Below are 21,345 nucleotides of genomic sequence, written 5' to 3' on the forward strand. Positions count from 1 at the left end.
TAATTATTTGTGTACTCTGGATTATTAGAGATATTGCCCAATTGCAGAATCAGATCTAATGTTTTATACTGTGTTGCTAATTTTGTAAACATGAGCTAATTGTGAATGGTAAAAATCTTGCTTATTGCAAACAATTGAAGGGATCTGCTGTTTGATTGCAATGAAAGCAAGCTTGCAGGTACAGCAGGCAGTGAAGAAAGCTAATAGCATGCTGGCCTTCATTACAAGAGGAATTGAGTATAGAAGCAAAGAGGTCCTTCTGCAGCTGTACAGGGCCCTGGTGAGACTGCACCTGGAATATTGTGTGCAGTTTTGGTCTCCACATTTGAGGAAAGACATTCTGGCTATTGAGGGAGTGCAGAGTAGGTTCACAAAGTCAATTCCTGGAATGGCAGGACTATCTTACGCTGAAAGATTGGAGCGACTGGGCTTGTATACGCTTGAGTTTAGAAGTTTGAGAGGGGATGTGATTGAGACGTATAAGATTATTAAAGGATTGGACACTCTGGAGGCCGGAAGCATGTTTCCGCTGATGGGTGAGTCCCGAACCAGGGGACACAGTTTAAAAATATGGGGTAGGCCAGTTAGAACAGAGTTGAGGAGAAACTTCTTCACCCAGAGAACGGTGGGTGAATGGAATGCTCTGCCCCAGAAGGCTGTGGTGGCAAAGTCGCTGGATACTTTCAAGAAAGAGTTGGATACAGCTCTTAAGGATAATGGAATCAAGGGTTATGGGGATAAGGCGGGAACAGGATACTGATTGAGGATGATCAGCCATGATCATAATGAATGGTGGTGCTAACTTGAAGGGCAGAATGGCCTACTCCTGCACCTATTGTCTATTGTCTATTGATTGAATTTGTTAATATTTGGTCTACATACTTACCATCAGACTGGCACTAAATTTCACATTCTTTTTTGGTGTGTCAGGTAGAATGTCTTTTTGCTTGATGGTAGCAGCCTACTGATGACGAACACCAATTCATGTTGCTCCTGCATATTAGTGGCATCAAACAACCAGTTTCACCTGTTGCTAACATTCACGGTAGCAATGAGATACAAGTTACACTGGCGTGATGACATTGTAACATAATATAAGGAAGGTCAGATGAGAGATCTTACTCCATCAAGACCCTAAGTTGTCTTCCTGCAAAGTCCACACAATGTCATGAAGACATTCCTCAACAGTAGCTCCTCCAGAGCCTTACACCCTATACAAGACTGAGTATGATTAATTTTAAAACACTGTGTGGAGGCATTTGTTACTTAATATCTCAGGGTAAATCTTTAGGACACAGGTAGGAATAGAGACAAGCAGAGAATGTTATGTCATTGACCATGTGCCAACACCCCAAGTCCATCCCACCCTCAGGCCATTTTGCTGGAGGCAGAATGGGAACTACTGTAGGAAACAGGTAACTAATTCACCAAATAATGGCCATTTAGGCATATTGTTCATGTCCCTGGAGGCGTTGGGGAATCGGGTAGGTGACTGGACATGGGCTCCTAATGGCGGGATCTGCACAGAGACAAACATACAGACCTTCCCTGTCTGCCTGACCACAGCTGAAGCCATAGGCTACTATGAAGAGGTTCACCCAAAAGCAAAATGGCTGTAAAGGGTTTTTCCATTAAAAATTTAAAGGCATTAGAGAGAGGGTAACATCCTCTATCCCCTAACTTAAAAGGCAAAATACTTCTTCTTCTGAGAGCTCATGCACCGTCTTTCATCGGAAAACAGTTGGCCAATTTGAGGAGCATTACAGATGAGTCACTGTTCCCCACACAAGGTAGGCTTCTAATCCTATTTGAAGCTAAAATGTGATCCTAAACACCACCTGAGAATCTTGCCCTCCAAGTCTATGCCATAAACCTTGGATTATTTCAAAGCTGAGTAATGTGAGGATGAGTCTTCTCATTTGTTGACTATTTAGAAGTCCCACTCATCTCATTCATTCAGTACTGATTTTTTGGGGAAAATGGTGACATCATATTTGACATATTGACACAATAAGTAATAATACAAAATAAATGAAGACAGTGAAGCTAATAAGACATGACTGAACTAACTAGGACACTGCAAATACATGAACAAAATGCAGACTGTGTTGTAACCAAAGCAGAAATATTTTAACATTGATCACAATTAAATCAACCAATATTTAAATCTCATTCTTCAGTAGCTGTTAAATACCAATTAGTTTAACTATCTATTTTGCACTAATTTACTATTGAATTTAATTCAGCACTATAAAGAGTATATTACAATCCAACTGTCCTTTTCATGTGCTAACTTGCATTCTTGGCAAAAAAAAGAGCTTTCTCAGAAAAGAAAAATTATGTATCAGTTACATCAGTTATAGATTAAGGTTTATAATGGGTTGACGACAGTGGCTTTCAATGGCCACTAATTTGACTCTTCTTTATAGCTTTTATCATTGATTTAGCTGGATAAGCTTCATTAGGTAAAATCCAGTTTTGTGAACATTTAAGTAGTTCCCATTAATGGTTACAACTGTAGTCATTACTTTCATTCTCAGCAACACTATGTAGTGCTGGGCCATGGTAACCTCATTAGAATATGTGCAACACAGTGAAAACTTGATATCACACCAGGAATAATAATCTTGACATATCAGTATGTTTTGAAAATCTGATTTTATGCTGTGACCATCAATAACAGGAAATAAAAAAGCTAAAAATGTTTTTCGTGACCAATTCTCAAGATTTTCATAGCATTTTAACAAACCAATCATTGAGGCAGCTCCTCTAGATATAAAGGCCTCACTTGCATCATTTCCCCCTCCAATGCTATTTTAATTTAGTCTCAGCCCTCCACTTCACTGATCACAGAGCATTGCCCTCTTTGATGTGAAGGGCACTGCTTGTCACTGGCCACTCGGGTGTTTTCCTATTTTTCCTGGTGGTGGATATTGAATAAAGATTTGTGCACTTTGTGTCTGTCACTGTGTCTCACACCTGCACACACACACTATGGGTGCTGGGGAAAAAAAATAAGCACTACCGCAGTTAGGCGGTAGTGTAGAAAAAAAGAAAAAAAACAGGAGTGTCAGAGGTTCTATTCTCTGAGAGCTGGCTCTGAGGGAGCTGGATCAGTGTGCGTGCAAGGACTTTCCTCCTTGACTGTGTCTGAGGAAAAAAAAATAAAGGCCTCACTGATATTCAAAAGATGCCGAGTCTGATGCATCATTCAGAACCTGGCTGCCATGTTTGTAATTAATGTCAATCTTACTGGAAGTATGAGACACAAAGCAGGAGAAAAACCACAAGATATTCTGAAAATAGGCTGAGTTTCCCTTCCTTGCATGACCAACTCACCCACTAATGCTTATCCATCTCTAGTGGGTATATCCGATAAGAGATCGCCCTTTGGCATTCAGTGGCATTACGGTCACTAAAACACACATTATCAACATCCTGTGGCTTACTATTGACCAGAAACTTGCTGATCTTGAAATATACACAAAGTGCTCACAAACAGCACATCAGAGGCTAGGAATACTGTGGCGAGTATTTCAACTCCTGACTCCCCAAAGCCTGTCTACCACCTGCAAGGCACAACTCAGGAGTGTAATGGAATATTCCTCATTTGTCTAAGTGAGTGCAGCCTTCAGCAACACTCATGAAGCATATTTAATTGGCGCCACATCCACAAGCAACCACTCTATCCACCATCTGACACTGACTTACAGTGTGTACTATCTACATGAGGCACTGGAGAAATTCACCAAAGATCCTTAGACATACCTTCTAAACCCACAATCACTTCCATCTAGGAAAAGGACAGCAGATATATGGGAACACTACCACTTGGAAATTTCATTCCCAATCACTCACCATCCTGATTGGAAATATATTGCCGTTCCTTCACTATCGCTGGAATTCCCTCCCAATGCATTGTGGGTCTCCCTCGTTCACATACACAGCAACGGTTCAAGAGGCAGATCACTATCACCTTCTCAAAAGCAACTAGGGATGGGCAATAAATGCTGGCCAGCCAGCAATACCCACGTCCCATGAGTGAATAAAGAAAGCCAACTTAGCCCAGATATGTTTCGGTGCAGCAGGAAAATTTTAGCTTAGAAGATTGCTTAAATTGCTTGATGTTGAGGACATTTTAACTCATCGCTGCATTATGGGAATGTTAAATACTGTGTGGCAATTTATAATGTGACCAAAGTCATTTATTCATCTCCAATCATAATAAACATGCCATAGTTCAGCTTGAAGTAGCTCTTTTCAACACTAAGTTTGAGGTGTATCCACTACCTTCTACTGATAACAAATAAATTCAGTGGAAGAAAAGCAACTTTGAATGAATCTCAGATTAAGAGATGGTAATACTCTGACCCGTTTGTTATCAGTATCAAGTCATTCAACAGGTCTGGTGTTATGCCATACTGAGCTCTTTTATCAGTTTACGATTGATGATATGTCACAGCCTTAGGAGTGTGAGATGCTTAGCAGTTGCAGAGAGGTCAAGCCCAGTTATACATCAGAAACTAAGGTACCCAACAAACAGCCATTTGTTCTAAGGGAAAAGTGAGCTGCATCTTCTTTCCTACACTAAAGCACGACTGACATGCTGAATGGAGGAAGTCAGGTCTACATCACTGAAATGTATTTGACCTTAGAATTGACGTAGCAGATGCAGGATGACAACCCTCAATGGTATGAAAGCCAGTGTGTGTGCTTACGTTCAAGACTAGCAGACTCAGTTGATTGGAACTTTCAAGATTAGAGAATGTGAGAAATCTTTCAAAATCTGACCAGCCCAGGAGTTTACTGCATTTGCAGTTATTTAGGACCTAGCTCTATGCCAATCAGGTTTGGTAATGGGTAGTTGGGATGCAAGTCTGGTTGCATGTCCAGGCAATAATTTGAAAACATACTCCTCCACATAATGATCAAAAAATTTACTTGATAATTCATCTCGCTGCATTGTGTAGAGATAAACAACTCAACACTAAAAATCTCACATGTCTTTAACAACTTGCCAACATAATCATAAAGTCATACAGCATGAAAACAAACCCTTCGGTCTAACTTGTCGGCACCGACCACAGGTCCCAATCTGACCTAGTCCCATTTGCCAGCATTTGGTCCCTATCACTCTAAATCCCTCATATTCATATTCCCAGCCAGATGCTTTATGTTTGAATTGGACCAGCCTCCACCATTTCCTCATTCCACATACGCACAACCCTCAATGCGAAAATGTTACCCCTCATTTTACTAACAATCAGCTAAGTGTTAATTTTGTGAGCTTCATGGAGGATTTCTCTCTGTGAGTTCATCTCATACAATTCTCTATTATGTGTACACCAAGCCTTCATGGCATTGTGCTATTGTGCACTCACCAAGGGTAGGAGTTCACATCCCTGCTGAGACCTTCTGGGATTTGCCTCACTGTGCGAAATGTAAAGACCAGTTATGCACCAGATCAATCACAGCCAGCCAGGAATAGTTCATCACAGTAGACATAGTGGGTGGGAAAAGAAAATGAATGGCTTCTGAAGAAATGTAGGTAGCATTAATGACACTTCATTGGAAATAGAATCTCACACTTGTAAATGTATTGTCACTTTACATCAGCACCTGTCTGATTGACTTCATTGTAACTGCAGCTACATGAATGTAGCTACAAATGCTAACCATTCTTAGTTCAGTACCTTGAAGGGGGGGCTATAATTTCTCTGAACCTCACATAGCATCACATCTTGTCATTGTTCAATCTGGGAGCATAATGTGTTTTAAAGATTTCAAACAGCTGTTAATGTTGGCTGAATTTTAACAGTAACCTATGGAGTATGAGTTTCATTTGAGGAGGGTTTCTGCCAGTCAGTGAGCCCCAGCTTGTTAACTCATGCAATTCTCCACTGCTCACCTTACTGCTTATGCACTACGTCTCTAAAATGCTCCTCTCATCTGATACTAGCCAGATTCTTGTCATTGCCAGGATATTTAGAACCCCGTCCACACATCAGATAAAGTGCTGGAATACTGGAGTTGACATTCACTGTTAACCTAGTAGCACAGTTGTCACAAATGAAACACATCATATCGGTGACATGGCTGACACTTCCTTGCTCACATAACTTCACATTCATAGGCCAGTCACTGCTTAAGCATGAGGCCACACAGTTTACCTTTCCTTAGCCATACCCATCTTACAATTCCCTCTCTCAGTCAACACTATTCTTTCCCCAATGCACACTGTAGTCTAGCCTTTGTTTTCATTGCTTAATGTGGGTCATTCACATACTGGGGAGGATTCATATAGTTCAAAACATTTACCTTTATTCACCAACAGCAAAGAGAACAGAAATTAAACAAACCGAAGTTCCATTTGACTCTTGGGACAGAAGCAAACTGCCTGTATGTTCAGCACCAACAGTTTTCCAGTTAACAAATGATCACTGCACTCAGTTCTTATCTACTGGAACTGGGTATCTATTAAGACCTGCCTGACTTGTTGTACATGATGCTTCTGTGCTCAATTATACTGAAGGTTGTATTCTTCAAGCTCAAAGTCCTCCTTGAAAGATTGCTACCAGTCTCCCAGCTCTTCAGCATCCATCACATGAGCAGAAAACAGCATGCTAGGATGATATGATACTCGATGGTCAACCCCCTCACAGACTAAACAATCAGTGGAAAGCTCATCTTCAAGAGGTCTAACATTTGCTTTGGGCATGGTCAAAACATGCACAATATTGTATCTATATTCTACTTCAATCATGAGATGATATAACAGAGTCATCAGCCATGACTGCAGTGGGTAACCGCTGTATCTGGTAACCATCCTTGTAAGCTATCTTGTCCCTCAAACACAGCAGGAATATATGAGTTATCAAGGTTATATACATCATGACTACTCCCAAGGTACTGAGCGTAAACTTCTAAGTAGTACCAATGATACAGATCACTTGCACATGGATGGAATGAAATCCCTCCTCATTGTTGAATTCAGCACAATGTGTGTGCAGTTCATGATGCTCTGCACATGAGGGACACCAGCTAAGTTGCCGACACCTACTGCCTGGGCTGCAACACTGACCGTGTCCCAGGGAAACAAGATGAAGGGATGTAATTTGGGACAAAAAACATCAGGCTTAATAAATTTGGTTGATTTGAGGCAGGGCAGTGGAAGTTGTCTATATAGACTTTAGCAAGACCTTTGACAAGGTCTCTCATGACAGGCTGATACAAAAGGTGAAGTCACATGGGATTCCTGGTGAGCTGATCAGATGGATGCAGAACTAGCTTTTTAATAGAAGACAGACAGCAGTGGTGTAAGGATATTTTTCTGACTAGGGATCTGTGGCCACCGGTGATTTGCAGGGATCAGTGCTGGGATCCAGGTTGTTTGTAATACATATATAAAAGATTTGGAGAAAAATGCAAGTTGTCTGATTAGTAGGTTTGTAGATGATGCAAAGATTGGAGGAGATACAAATAGTGCAGAGGATTTCTAGAAGCTACAGCAGAATACAGATAGACTGGAGACTTGGGTAGAAAAATGGCAGATGGTGTTAAATCTGAACAAATACCAGGTGATACATTTTGGAAGATCTAATGCAGGAAAAAGGATAGGACAGATTAGAAACCTTAGTAGCATCAACATACACAGGGATCTGGGCATACAGGTCCACACTTCCCTGAAAGTGGCAACACAAGTGGATAAAGTGGTCAAGAAGGCATATGAAATGCTTGTTTTCATAGGTCAGGGAGCACAGAGTATAAAATTAGCAAGCCATGCTGCTGTACAGAACTTTGGTTAGGCCACATTTGGAATGTTGCATAAATTCTGGACACCACACTCCCAGAAGGATGTGGAGGCTTTGGAACGGTACAGAAATAATTTTCCATGATGTTGTTTCGTGTGGAAGGTATTAGCTGTGAGCAGAGTTTGGACAAACTTGGTTTGTTTTCACGTGAGCATTGAAGGATGAGGAGCAACCTGGTCAAAGTTTAAAGATTGACAGGCATGGAGAGAGTGCATTATCTGAGACTTTTTTCCCAGGGTAGAAATATCGTTATTAGGCGATATAGGTTTAAGGAAAAAGGGGCTAAGTTTAAAGGAGATATGAGAGACAGGTTTTTTTACACAGGGTGAGGCAAGTCCTTGGAGTGTGCTGCCAGAGGAGATGGTAGAGGCAGATACAACAGCAATGTTTAAGAGGTATCTTGACAGATATATAAATAGGCAGAGAATAGAGGCAAAACGTTTTTAGTTTAGAAAGCCATCATATGTCAGTGCAGTTAAAGTGGGCTGAAAGGCCTGTTCCTGTGTTGTATTGTTCTCCTTCATTTGTAGATGAATGTTTGAGAGCTCCACATTGGCCTCAGCAGCTCTTTCAGAGGAGCCAGTCACATAAATTTCAATAATGAAAACATAAAATACTGGTGGAACTCGGATGGTCCAGCAGCATCTGTGAAGAGAGAAACATAGCTAACATTTTGAGTCCAACGACACTTCTTTGGAAGTGTGCAGCAGGACATAGAGCACTCTGATACTCCGCCTGACACCCCACCAGAGCCCAATCCAAGCATTGGAATCTTACCTTCAGGAAGTCAAAGCTACACTCCATAATATTCCTAATGAAGCAATGAACCTCGGCCTCATAATAGGGGTTGAGCAATGAAATCATCAGGCTTAGTTGCATAGAGTAGTCCTTGTCCTGCAAGTAACCATCCTTGAACAACATCCAGCACGTGAAATGAAACAGGAACCTGAGAGTTCTCGAGGATATGGGCAGCATGGCAGCTTCCAGGATATCTGCTGCAGACATCCAAGATGTGATTTTTATGATCACAGAAGACTCGTACTATTATGGAATGGAACCCTTGTTGTTGAAGCCAGCTGTGTTATGACATGGCACCTCACTGTATTGTGTAGACAATCTATAGCATCCTTCACCCATGGAAAACCAGCTATGTTGTTAAGGCTTACTACCTGGGCTGCAGCTAAGATTTCGACACGAGGAAGTAAGGTGAAGCAGTGGTCTGATACAAATAGCACCAGTAACAGTCTTGAGGCCTTTGTAGGTTAAAGATTGTAAGATCCTACACAGGTCTCCATTGGATCCTTGAAAGCAGGAGAAAGTGAGGATTGCAGATGCTGAAGACCAGAGTTGAGAGTGTGGTGCTGGAAAAGCATAGCAGGTCAGGCAGCATCCTGGGAGGAGAATCATGTTTCGGACATAATGAAGGGCTTGTGCACGAAACGTTGATTCTCCTGCTCCTCGGATGCTGCCTGACCTGCTGTGCTTTTCCAGCACCATATTCTTGATCCTTGAAAGTAGCCAGCTGCATAAACATTAGCAGTTGCTGTCACCTTGGATGGTGATGGTATGAAGAACCTGCTTATTTTTTCCTGTCTGAGGAAGCAGGCTGTACTTGTGAGCAATGTGAAGCCGTTCAAGAGGCACTTATATTAATCAGGCACTTACTCAGTATAAGTTACAGATCACATGTCCTACTCCAAAAGATGACAGAGTCCTGTGACAATGTCTCAGGAACTCCTCCATCTGTGATAACACTACCGCCACTCATCTGGAGGAAATGGCTTCAAAGTTGATTGACTTTGAACCTCCTGTACCTCCTACAAATTATGAGGGCAATCTTCAGTTGTGATACCTTCATGTGGAGGCTGTTCAGGTTGTGACTGATCCTGTATCTGTTGGTGCATTTGTTCCTCCACAATTTCTCTCTGTCTTCATTGTCACTACAGTCACTTCATAATAATCCCTGCTGCAACTGGATCTATTGGCCACAGGCCAATGAATCCATATGGAAAATAATCAGAGACAAAATATTTCCTAGTGAATGTGAGCAGTAGTGTTGTGCACACCACATGTGACTTGAGAATTTACCATGGTTCTCAGCACAGTGGACATGGAGGATTCTAACAAATAGGATCATGGAATGCCTCTCTATGGACCCTTAACACATGGATCTTATTCTAATGTATGTAACACAGGCTATATCTGACAAATACTGCAGAGTATTGTAAATCCAGCAAGATTATTGAAATCTTGTGTCTCCAACCTCAACCCTCCACCCTCCCTCACATAATCACCCAAGAAAGGCAATATTGTACATACAATCGTGTTTTTAAATACTTAAAAGTTCAAGATGAGAGGAAATCCACTCTACACCTATGCACAGCCTTGGAGACCTTGGATTATTTTCATGAATTGCGACCTGCAGGTGTTACTTTTAAAGGCACCTGTGATTATTTCTGTTTTGCAGAGATATTAATGATCAATGTATAATGACCAATGACATGGTCAAGATCATTTCTGCCCGGAATTTGTATTTGACATAGTTAGTTACTGTATGTGGTTCACATGCAAAGTTCTGTGATTGTAGGCATCATTAACCGGTAGTGTGTAAGCGCCTGATTAATACAAATGCCTCTTTAATGGCTTCACATTGCTCAGAAGCACAGCTCGGTTCCAAAGACAGGAAACAATAAACACATTCTTCACCTACCCTGGGTGTTGGAACTGTAACTTATTCATTTCCACTGCATCTTTGGGATTTGGATAAAAGTGGAAGGAAACAGAGGTAGCTCTTCACAGAATAATATACAACCTTAGTCTATCAATTGAGATAACCCCCAATTCTTTTCCATTTTTTTCTTCCTTGCATTGCCATCAGTTGAGTTTCCCAAACATTCCTACCCAATTATTTCAGGCAAGTTTTCATCTCACCACTTTAGCCCTATTCTCATCTTGTTATTAAAATCTTGGGTGGATAATTACATTTTCTCCCTTAATGTTGAAACTCTTAACTTTTCTATTCTCACCAGCTTGTACCAATGGATTCGCCAGTGCCTATCTCATTCAGGACTTGGCAAATTCTGTCCACTTTTAATGGAAACTATCATTCTGGCTGTCAAATTACACTCATTTCATAGTTGGAGTTCTTATGTGTCATCACTGGTTTGACAATAGAATTTAGTGCAACAATTTACTTCATTGGCTCAAAAACAGATACGGGCTTATTACAGGAAAATAAATAGTAATAAAAATAAAATCAAATGATATCATGCAATACTTTAAAATGAGGACTGAATTACATGTGGTTAAATTATCATCAATTTGTTTATCATCATAGAATGATGAAACTAAAAGGGACATCATGTCTTTAGATTTGCACCTGGACATACACTCCAAAGATGGGGAACTGTCTGGAATGGTGCAATTGTCTGGGAGGGATGGAATGGACCTGTGCTATAGAGCCAAGGCCAGTGCCTCCAGAAGGAGATCAAACCAAGTGCAAAGGTGGGCTGTTGTAATGGCTTGACTCTGGGACTTTTTCCAGCTTTCATGCCACAACCCCGCATTCATATTCCTCTGTCACCACCCCACATAATTGCAGCCACCCTCTGTGTCTCTTTTAGCAGCAATGCCAACCAATATCCTGACCCATCAATCTATGCCCTTTCAGCCTCCATGGCAATCTACTCAGTATCCATCATGAGTGAACTTCAGAAGCCCTGCTGAGATGAACAAAATAACTCTACATATCTTCAATGTGAGAATCGAAAGTAGTTACTGCTAACAGCACTCATCACACAATGTGTCTATAGTTTTCCAGATACTCAGTTAATTTTCAGACATACAGAGACTATACTTGCTGAATGTCTTACACAATATGATTCACATTAATTATACAAGAGTTTTGCAAGAATGAATCAAAAGAAATTCACATTAAGAATGTTCTTTTTTATTCCAAAATTATGTGCAGTCCATTTATACACCCATAATTTTACTTGTTAGAAATAAAAAGATACAAAAGTTAAAAGTCATCACAGTGTTAACAGCTTTACTCACACCAAAATTCTGCAGAACAGCCATGTGTAAAGATATTTTGATCTTCTGCATCATTTGCCACAAACAAAATTTTTGGTTTATCTTCAGTACAATGTAATTAAAATCTGGTGTGTTTTTTTTCAGGTCTTCTTCAAATTAAATTTCCTCTTCAGTGCTATCATATGGAATACATTTTACATAATAAGAATGCGCCTTTAGAATTCATGGGATGTTGCTAAGAGTGTGAAAGGAATTCACATTTCAGGTTACAAAACACATTCTTGTGGAAATTTCAAAAACAAAGTTTAATTTGTGTTATACTTTTTAAAACAAAATCATAAGTTGTAAATGTACTTATTGACTTGTATTTCTGTTTAGTATCCTATAAATATCAGCAGCCTGGCCTTTGATTTACCACTACTTTTCTGATGAGATGTTGTTTTAATGTGCACTAATGCACATGCAGTAGCAGAATTAACTTGACTCTAGAGAAAACTGGAAGTCAAGAGCTATGCAAACTTCATGAATTAACTCGAGTTGAAAAATTTCCTGCAAATTTTCAAAAACTATTTCTGAACGAGTTTAATGTTAAATGGCAATGAATGGTCCACATTTTTACAGTAACAATCACTATCTGTGCTTTCACTTTAAATAGCATTAAACATAAGACATAAATACAGTGCATGAATATTTTTAAAATATATTGCTAATGTTTATAAACTTAATGAAAGTCCACAAAATTGTTTAGTATTTCACTAGATACTTACATACATAAGATGGGATTCTGAGGGACATAAATTTCCTTTCTGCATAATTCAGAGAAATCAGAATATCACAAACAAAGTTTACACACTTCAAAAGCAGCAGCTAATGAATGTCCAAATATTCTTACATGCAATGATAGGTATGCCAAATGGTGACATCTGAGTACAAAAACAAACTTTTTCTTGGAATTCCGCAATAGTGGTGTGTCTATTTAATTTGTGCTCAGATAAAATTATTCTAAATTGTAAATATACCTATTGCCTTGTATTTCTGATTTAAGTGTAATAGTTACAAAAAAGTTCAACACATAATTTGAACACATTGGAATTCTACGAAATGCAAGCTAAACTAAAAGGTTCACTAGTTACAAAAATAACTGGAAAAAAGCATAGAGGCAACTGTGGTAAACAGAAACCAGCATGCCAATGCACTAACATTGTAATGAATAATTTAGTCAAGGAAAATACCAAAAAACACCGCCAGATTTAAGTTTTCTTTTAAACCACCTTCATTAATTATAACTGATTGGATTACTTTGGTAGTGAGTGCAAGATATGGTGAGGTGTGGTATGGAGGTATTGGGAGCCAAGAGAGTTGGAAAGATGTGGACATTTACTTGGTTCTTTTTAAATGTTGTGATGAGAAAGGCTAATTCTGCAATTTTTAATACTATGACAACACAAAATTATGTGCGCCAAAAAAGGAAATAAACATAAAGAATGAACGGCTTTTCAATATACCATCTAGTGGAATATGAATTTAATACCCTCTCTAACTCAAATAATTCTGGTGAGTTATAAGCTCAAGCTGAATTATTTCAGGTCAGTTATTAGTAGATATTGTATTATATGAACCACAGAAGTACACAGACACACATCCTTTGTGACCAGACTTAAACAATCCTATGTTCTACACTTTATGTTTTCAAAATCATTTGTGTTGCTCAAAATAGCAGTGTACTTTGTGATACAATCCTTCAAATTGCTTTACCCTACCACTGAAACTAAATGCTTATATTTCACAAACTTGTTTTTCTCATCCACAATCTTATGGTCAGGATAATAGTAAGTAACGTGACTCATGAAGAAAGGGATGTATCTCCTGAGTAAGAAGTAACTAGTGTGGTGTAGATATATTTGTAAGTCACAGGGGTGTTACAGGAATAATGTTTGAGAGCTTGATCAGGCAGTAGAAGACGTCCTCTACAGGGATATTCTCCATAGAAACCAAACAGCGAAGTTTGAGTATATAAGAATTCAGCATTTGTCACCTCCACCAAATCCCATCCCACGGGAGAACAAGGCTTTGGCCTCTATCCCACAGACTCTATTATGTGTATTGTGCTACATAAACTATTACATAGGAATACAAGTACAGTGTAAAATATTTTGCCATATGAAGCTTGTAGTGTTGGGAAGGAATTAGTTTAACTTTCATACTCTCGGGAAATGGAATAGAAGAGCAGTTCAATTGCAGTTATTTTATTTTCTGCTTTGTTCGCACCAATCCCTGATCTTACCATTACCAATAATGATGCTGAAAGAGGTATACATTGGATTCAGACAAAAACTACCTGTATAAATAATAACCAGGGTCGTATAAGTTGAGCAAGATTCTGAAGGCATTTAAAGTGTGGCTTATGTGGGGAAGCAGCTTTCACAGCAAATGGAAACCTCAGAAGGGCAGTTATGATTTTCAAAGTTCATGTTTCAAGTCCAGTGACCCTTCTTCAGACTTGGTCCTCTCCAAAGATGCTGCAGACCTGCTAAATTTCTCTAGCAATTTGTTTTTCTTTTCAGATTTCCAGCAACAGCAGTTCTTTGTTTTACATTATCATGGTTTTCAAAGTTGTGGCCTCTGCCCTCTTCCTTTCCGTAGACCTTAATGGAATCACCTTGTTGCTATATACCTGCAAACATTTCTGAATCTGACATCAGCCAAATCTTCTAATGCATCCAACATCCATCCCATCATATCTTCCAAATTTTTCACATATTTATTATCTTTTTCCTGCACTGAAAGATGCAATGTGTTTGCCAATGTTATTCCAATTTTCAGAACAAATTGGGTCAATAAGCACATGTAACTTCAGGCAAGTAAAATTAGCATAACAGAAGTGTACACGAAGAGAATGACACTTTGCAATTTTAACAGAAAATCTAAAAGAAAATTGAGTGAGAAATTAGTCGGTCAACCAGAGCACAACCCATGTGTGAACGAAATGTACTGGAATCGTTTAGCCCAAAGATTGTGAATCTTGGCCTCATTTAATTGTTGCGCCAAGGTTGAATGCCTGACAAGCCTCCAGACACAGGAAACTGGTCACTGTACGGAAAGTTTGGGTCTCCAGTAAACCTTTCGAATGGAAGAAGACAATGCAAGAGTAAGTTTAAAATGATTGACCTAACATTTTGTCAATAGTCTCCAGCAATACCTTTAATGGCCAATGGTTAAAAACATGAGAGAATTTCCAGCAGAACTGGCCTAATTTTTGAATTGTTGAATGGTGACAAGTTTCATGGAAATGTGCATGAAATAGTCTTTGGGTATCTCACTAGAACAGTCAAGGAGTGAACACATTTTAAAATTCAAAATAATATTTCTGGGTCTCTTACGTCACAGAAAGCTGTGCCCCAAAATGATTTCTTTTTTGCCTGCAAAAGCTGCCTGGATGACAGGACAGACCTCTCCCTCAATAAGTTGTCATGACGTGAAATAGTTTTTACAATTCAGTTTTGGATTTTGCCAACTTATGAAAACACACATTGGGCAGATGAAATCATATTTCTCACCCAATTCCTGTCTACCTCCACGTTGGTCAGTGCTGAACGTGTGGCAAGTGACAACTCGACACAACCTGACCGTAAAGTCACGATCAATCTTTTAACTGTCTGCTGAATTGAGAATTTCCTAGATATTGATATTCTCAGTGAGGTGGGTCAGATTGTGGAGCCTTTGTAAAACAAATTAGATCAGTTAGGTTGAGTGTCTTAGAGAAGCCCGTGGTGAAGTTGGGAACCATTTGATAATATGTTCAACAGCTTTTGACAACTTCAAATGTACTAATGTAATGATGCATGAAATGTATGTATATTTTTTAATGAGGTGATTTTTCCTAGGGCTCTCTCTTTAATAGGGATGTGACAGCATTCAGGTGTTTTCAAGCAAATTGTCCAGTAGTTAAAATACCCTTTTACAGTCAAAAGTACTGGAAATTGGATTTTAATGTGTCATCTGGACAACGTGCTATAATATTTATATTGACTTAAAGTTGAGACATTTGTTGAATATTTGAAATAGGTGAACAGACTTCTTTGATTGGAACATTGAAGTGTTTGAAAAAAATGAGTAAATCACTGGCATCTGCTCAGGTGACTTCAAAGAACCAACTGTATTGAGCTGTGGAAATTTTGTTTATTCAGTTGTCCAATAGAATCTCAATATGGCTGAGCTCCAATCCATAGTAAATAGACTTAGGCTCAGCAGAAGTTGTTTACATAGCTGTGAAGAGGGATCGGGACTTTTTTTAACTGACAATTTTTGGACAGATTAAAAAAAAAGCTTTCAAAAATATTTATGCCAACAGATTCATCAGCATTTTAGAGTAGAGACAAATTTCAGGACAAATTATAATTCCTGTTTAGAGTCTGAATGGATTTTCTTTCAAATTTCATAATAATTTTAAAGACTTTCCAGTGTTATTAGAAAACTTATCGGTTGTGTCAATAGTAAAAACAGTGGGGGCATGAAGCAGGCATGAGAAATATGACACGGTATGGCAGGGGTTTGAATGTATGGAACAGACATGGGAGATACTGGAGGGTGCATGAAGTGTTGGTGAGAGCGGATGGTGAACGAAGGCTGTCACGCCTTTTAGGCGTCCATAGATTGAGCTAATATTCAGTGAATGAAGATGACCTTTGATTATGTCTCTGTCCCTACCCAGGGACTGCAAAGGATTGCAGTGGTCCTGACTCCCGTCCTCATCCAACCTGCCCCCCAACTCCACGGATGAAAATAATAGATGTGAGGACATTCACTTAGACTTCAGGAACACAATATCAGCAAATTGCTGAACATGATTCCAAAGCCAATGACAAAAATCTAGCCCATTAAGCCAGAAAAATCAGTGACTCCTTGTAAACCTACTATTAAACATTATACTTGCATCAACTCTAACCAAAGTTTATGAAAGAAGAATTGAAGATTAGGAGGTGGGACACATGAATAAGTACGGTCTTCTTTGATAAACCCAATTTTGGCATGAGAAAACTGTTGATTACAAAATGAAATATTTGAAGCCATTGGGTTATCAAAGTTGTGCAATAAACAAATAGCTGAAACAGTGCAAATGGATTATATTATATCAAAACTCATCTTCCAGGAGCATAATGGAGAGAACTTATTTCCCAAAGAGAATGCCCTTCAAACAAAATCCTTAAGACATTTTTAAAGTTACTTTACAATCACCTTGGCACAGACATATACTCTCCCTCTTCACAAGAAGGATGGAGGATAAATGTTGCACAATGATCCATTATTCCATACTGCATTAACTCATTTGTTGAAATATAAGATTTTAAAGTTTATCAAAATTTATACTGAATATAAAGATGTTATATCTGAATAATTTACTAAAATAATGCAATAATCAGATTGCTGTGAAATACAATGGCCAAAAGAAAAGATGTTGAGACAGAAGTCACAGAATTTCATGCACTTTGTATGTTCAACAGAATAAAGCCCAAATAATGCAAAGAAAAGTCCCGCAACAAGCTTTGAATTAGCAGTTGTATCAGCAACAGAAATTCTTGCTTTTTCCTTTAGCCAATTTAGGGAGCAAGACTCACAAGCCCCCTCCACTGCGGTGCACAGGAATAGGCTCTTCATTAACCAGATTCTCTTCCGCAGATTTCATCAAAATAGCCAACCTATTTCCAGATATTGCGCCATTCCGGATTGCACTCATCAACTGAAACAAAAAGGAATTGAGGGAAATCTTTTAACAAAAATTCAAATTACTGATCATATAGTTTATTAATTTATTAACTGATAAGATATGCAATGTGGTTCTATTGCAAACACAAAATCTTGTATTCTTGCTGAAATTAAGTTGAATTGTTAGGACTGCATTATTTGTTAATAAATCTATATTTGTTAATAGAACCAGACATTTGGCCCATTTATCCTTCCCTGCCATCCAATAAGATGGCTAATTTAGTTTTGACCTTAACTCCACTCTTGTGTCCATCCACACCAATAAATCTTTGATTCTCTTGTACATCAAAAGTCTGTCTAACCCAGTATGCATATATTCATTGATGTTGCCTTTACAGCCCTCAACAGAAGAAAAACCCCAAGACTAATGTCACTGAGAGAAAAAAAACTTCCTCATCTTTGTCTTACATGAGAAACCACTTATTTTTCAAACTATATTCTTAGTTCTTGACCCCCAAAGAGAACAAACATCCTCTCAGCATCTACCTCATCAAGTCCCCTTTGAATCTTATCATTTACTAGATCACCTCACAGTTTTCTATGAATACAGACCTAACCTGCTCACCATTTCTCATAGGAAATCATTCATCAATGGAATCACTCTAGTGAACCTTCCAAAATGTTTCTTTAAGATTTATACTTTTTAGACAAAGGTGTAGTGCCGTAAGACGATCTCTGGTATGCAGACATCATGCTTAATGGCAAGGAATCTTACTTTAAATTTGATTCAGGAATATATTTGTCCATTCTTTTGGACTCTACACTGATTAAGGTCTGTCTCCCATTCAACTTCAGCGTGGAGGAGGTATTCAAATCAGAGTGGGAGGGAAAATGCAAGCTTTTTCTCAGCAAAATGGGAGAGAGATCATTGACACTTTGTATGGTACTAATAATCAATACTCTTCTTTATCAAACAGAAATGCTTGTGTTGCTTGGAATCTTTTCATGGTGTGCTGAATGAATTGCTACTGCAGAAACTTTATCCCTAGGACCACAAGATGATCATGCAGATCCTTCATTTCTCTTATAAATGACCAGAAGCAGTGGGACAAAATGCCACCAAGAATGAAGGTGACTTACCTTAGGAGAATATTCTTAGGAGAGCAAACTCCTTGGTTCGTCAGTCATACATGAAAGAGGTCTCAGAACTTTGAAGACTCATGAGCATAAACTATTTGGGTGGTATGGATAACCTCCTATCTCTACTGGCAGAAATTAAACTAAAGCTTACAGCAATGAACAAGGAACATCAAGATCAACTTGATACATTCAAAGAAAATCCTCAAACTGTGTAAACATTCCATTGAAAGGTATCTCAACAACCGAAAGCTATCCAAGGAGAATGAATGTTAATTCAAAAGTGATCAAGTCAATTTTTAAAGGTCAGAGGTTATTTATCTGTAGAAATGTAAACTGGAGTCTAGAAATGAGTAAAGGACAAGATGCCAAAACTGCAGGACTTATAGATTTGAGGAGTGGCCTATAAAAATGTAAAGTTGTGCATCAAAGGAGCCCAAAAGTAGTAAATTTAAACAAGAGTTGGAGAAATGTCATTACTTCAAAGAGACTGCTGAACAAAAGAAACTATGTACTGGCAGTCACACAATTCTATAAAGACATACACTGAAACTGGTACAATAAAAGACAGTGAGGACATGTTACCATAAGGTGATAAGAAATAGGAGTAGGCCATTCAGCCCCTTGAGCCTGCTCTACCATTCAACAGGATCATGGTTGATCTAACATTCCTTGCATTCACTTTTGTGCCTTTTCTCCATAACTCTTGATTCCCCAACTTAAGGCATGTCAGCCTTAAATAAATACAAGGTCTCTGTTCCAAAGACACTCACTCCTTGAATAAAATAAATTCCTCCTCATCTCAGTCTTAAATTGGTGTCCCTTTATTCTGAAACTCTTTCCTCTAGTCAAAATCTTTCTGATGAGGGAAAACATCCTCTCAGCATTTACCCTGACAAGTCCCTTAAGAATCCCAAACTTCAGTGAGTAGTGTCTTAAACTTAGCCTTTGTTCATAAGACAATCCCTCCATACCAGGGACCATCCTTGCAAACCTTCTCTGAACTGAAATGAAATGAAATGATATCTTGTTTTGAATAAGGGGACCAAAACTATGCACAGTATTCTCACCGAATTGTTGTATAGCTATAGTACAAGAATGCACATTTACTATACCACATCTGTTCCTACTGTGTGGGAACAGGTCCTTCGGCCAGACATGTCCACACCGATCCTCTGAAGAGTATCCCACCCAAACCCATTCTCCTATATTTATCCCTGACTCATGTACCTAACCTATATATCCCTGAACACTACGGGCAATTTAGCACAGCCAATTCACCTAACCTCCACATCTTTGGATTGTGGGAAGAAACCCACAGACACAGGGAGAATATGTAAACTCCATATTCTCCCGAGGCTGAAATCGAACCTGGGTCCCTGGTGCTACGAGGCTGCAGTACTAACCACTGAGCCACCATGCGGCTCCAAAGGGTGGATACAGATCAACTACCATATATATTCGTATATAGGTCAAACTTTGCAGACCACCTTTTAAACTGAAATTAGGTGGTCAACTAATAGACAAGGTATTGTTGTTGAGGGGATGAAATTCATGCTTGGTATGAGTCAAAACATTGACAAATAAGTGCCAGATCTTTATATAAAATAATAAACAGCAAAAGGAAAAAAAATGGTCATTATTGAATATTTATCTACAAAATAACTGTCTCCATTCTGCCTGCTATGGTAGAATGGTACTGTCATACCATATTCCAGCTACTAGTACCGTAAAGTGCATGTAGGTCTACACATATGTACATACATTAATAGGCAAACCAGCAGGTGGTCAGGCCATCTACTGGGAGTATTTGTACAACACACAATTCATGACATAAAAGAGGAGCAGTAAAAACAACAAAAAAGACTGATAGCATCTTAATGAAAAAACTGCATGAAACTGTTAATATACGGTAAAAACTACATCAAAAACTGTTATTCACAGCAAAAATCTCTTCTCACCATATATCAATTATTATGGGACAGCTGCTTAAAATAAAAGTTAAATGCAAAAGTCCATTAGGATCCTCCAAATTCACTGTCTTCATCAGTTGCACCACTGAGTAATTAATTCCAACATATTGCCGTATGGATCATCTTCATCTGCAGTCTTAAGGGGATCATCAATTGATTTGTCATCACTTCCAACTGACCATAAACAGTCATCCTCTGTACCATCTGAAGCATTAGAAATTCCACATTTTTGAAGGCTTTCACAATAATTTCAGTTTGCATCTCCTTCTAGGACTGAACAATCCACTTATATACAGTTGCAAGTAATGACGCATGCATGTTGCCAACCTTTGTGAAGCTTTTTCCCCCTTCTTGCATCCAAATGTCCCAATTCTTCCGTACTGAGTCCTTAAAAGGTTTATTGATGCTAACATCCAGTGGCTGCACTATGTTTGTACAGCCTCTGGGAATCATTGTAATGTCAGTATTGTTAGCTCAAAGTTCACTGACAACACTTTTCACTATGTGTGTGATCTGAACACATCCCAAACCAGAAAGCTTTTTTTCCTTTCTAAGTTCACCTGGTCGCATATTCTAGACCTCCCTAATCCAATTAATGCAGCCACCTTCATCCATCCGCCCTTTTTCATCGATGAGGACAACAATGCCTTTTGGAAATTTCTGTTTGGACAGATTTTCTGCTTAAA

The 21,345-nt window shown here is 38.9% G+C and overlaps 1 protein-coding gene across 3 annotated transcripts in view; it reads right to left on the minus strand.

Moving 5' to 3' along the window:
• Positions 1–11,738: 11,738 nt before the first annotated feature.
• gpd2 (glycerol-3-phosphate dehydrogenase 2 (mitochondrial)) overlaps positions 11,739–21,345 on the minus strand; it is a 128,814-nt gene continuing 119,207 nt past the window's right edge. For all 3 annotated transcript variants that reach the window (XM_060827233.1, XM_060827232.1, XM_060827234.1), the window contains one exon: positions 11,739–17,583. In XM_060827233.1, coding sequence (XP_060683216.1) covers positions 17,458–17,583 — 126 coding nt within the window. In that variant the 3' untranslated portion in view covers positions 11,739–17,457. The remainder of the gene's footprint in view (positions 17,584–21,345) is intronic.

This window comes from Hemiscyllium ocellatum, chromosome 7, assembly GCF_020745735.1.
Source record: "Hemiscyllium ocellatum isolate sHemOce1 chromosome 7, sHemOce1.pat.X.cur, whole genome shotgun sequence".
Taxonomy (NCBI): domain Eukaryota; kingdom Metazoa; phylum Chordata; class Chondrichthyes; order Orectolobiformes; family Hemiscylliidae; genus Hemiscyllium; species Hemiscyllium ocellatum.